A 271-nucleotide genomic window follows, 5' to 3' on the forward strand; every position below is an offset into this window, starting at 1 on the left:
AAGAATAATCAATGTAGCTCCCTTTTAAGCCTTTGGTGAGTTGCATTGAATTACTATTTAATGAGAAGAATGTGTGGTGTCATTTATCAAGTCATGTGCAGTGAGTGTAGAATAGTGTTTAATGATGCAAAATTAAGTTTTGTTCAAGAAGGAAAGTTGATTCTAGATCATTTTTTTTCTTTTTACAGATGAGTAATAGTGCTTTACCAGTTGCAGAACATAAAGTTATAAAATGTGATACAGCAGGGTATAGGAATGTGGAAACCTACGT

At 32.5% G+C, this 271-nt stretch overlaps 1 protein-coding gene across 1 annotated transcript in view; it reads left to right on the forward strand.

The window, feature by feature from the left end:
- LOC119593401 overlaps positions 1 to 271 on the forward strand; it is a gene marked incomplete at its 3' end in the record, with an annotated part of 20,365 nt that extends 20,094 nt beyond the window's left edge. Inside the window, 1 exon segment of the mRNA XM_037942330.1 lies at positions 189 to 271. Coding sequence (XP_037798258.1) covers positions 189 to 271 — 83 coding nt within the window.

The sequence above is a fragment of the Penaeus monodon genome, chromosome 32, assembly GCF_015228065.2.
Source record: "Penaeus monodon isolate SGIC_2016 chromosome 32, NSTDA_Pmon_1, whole genome shotgun sequence".
NCBI lineage: Eukaryota > Metazoa > Arthropoda > Malacostraca > Decapoda > Penaeidae > Penaeus > Penaeus monodon.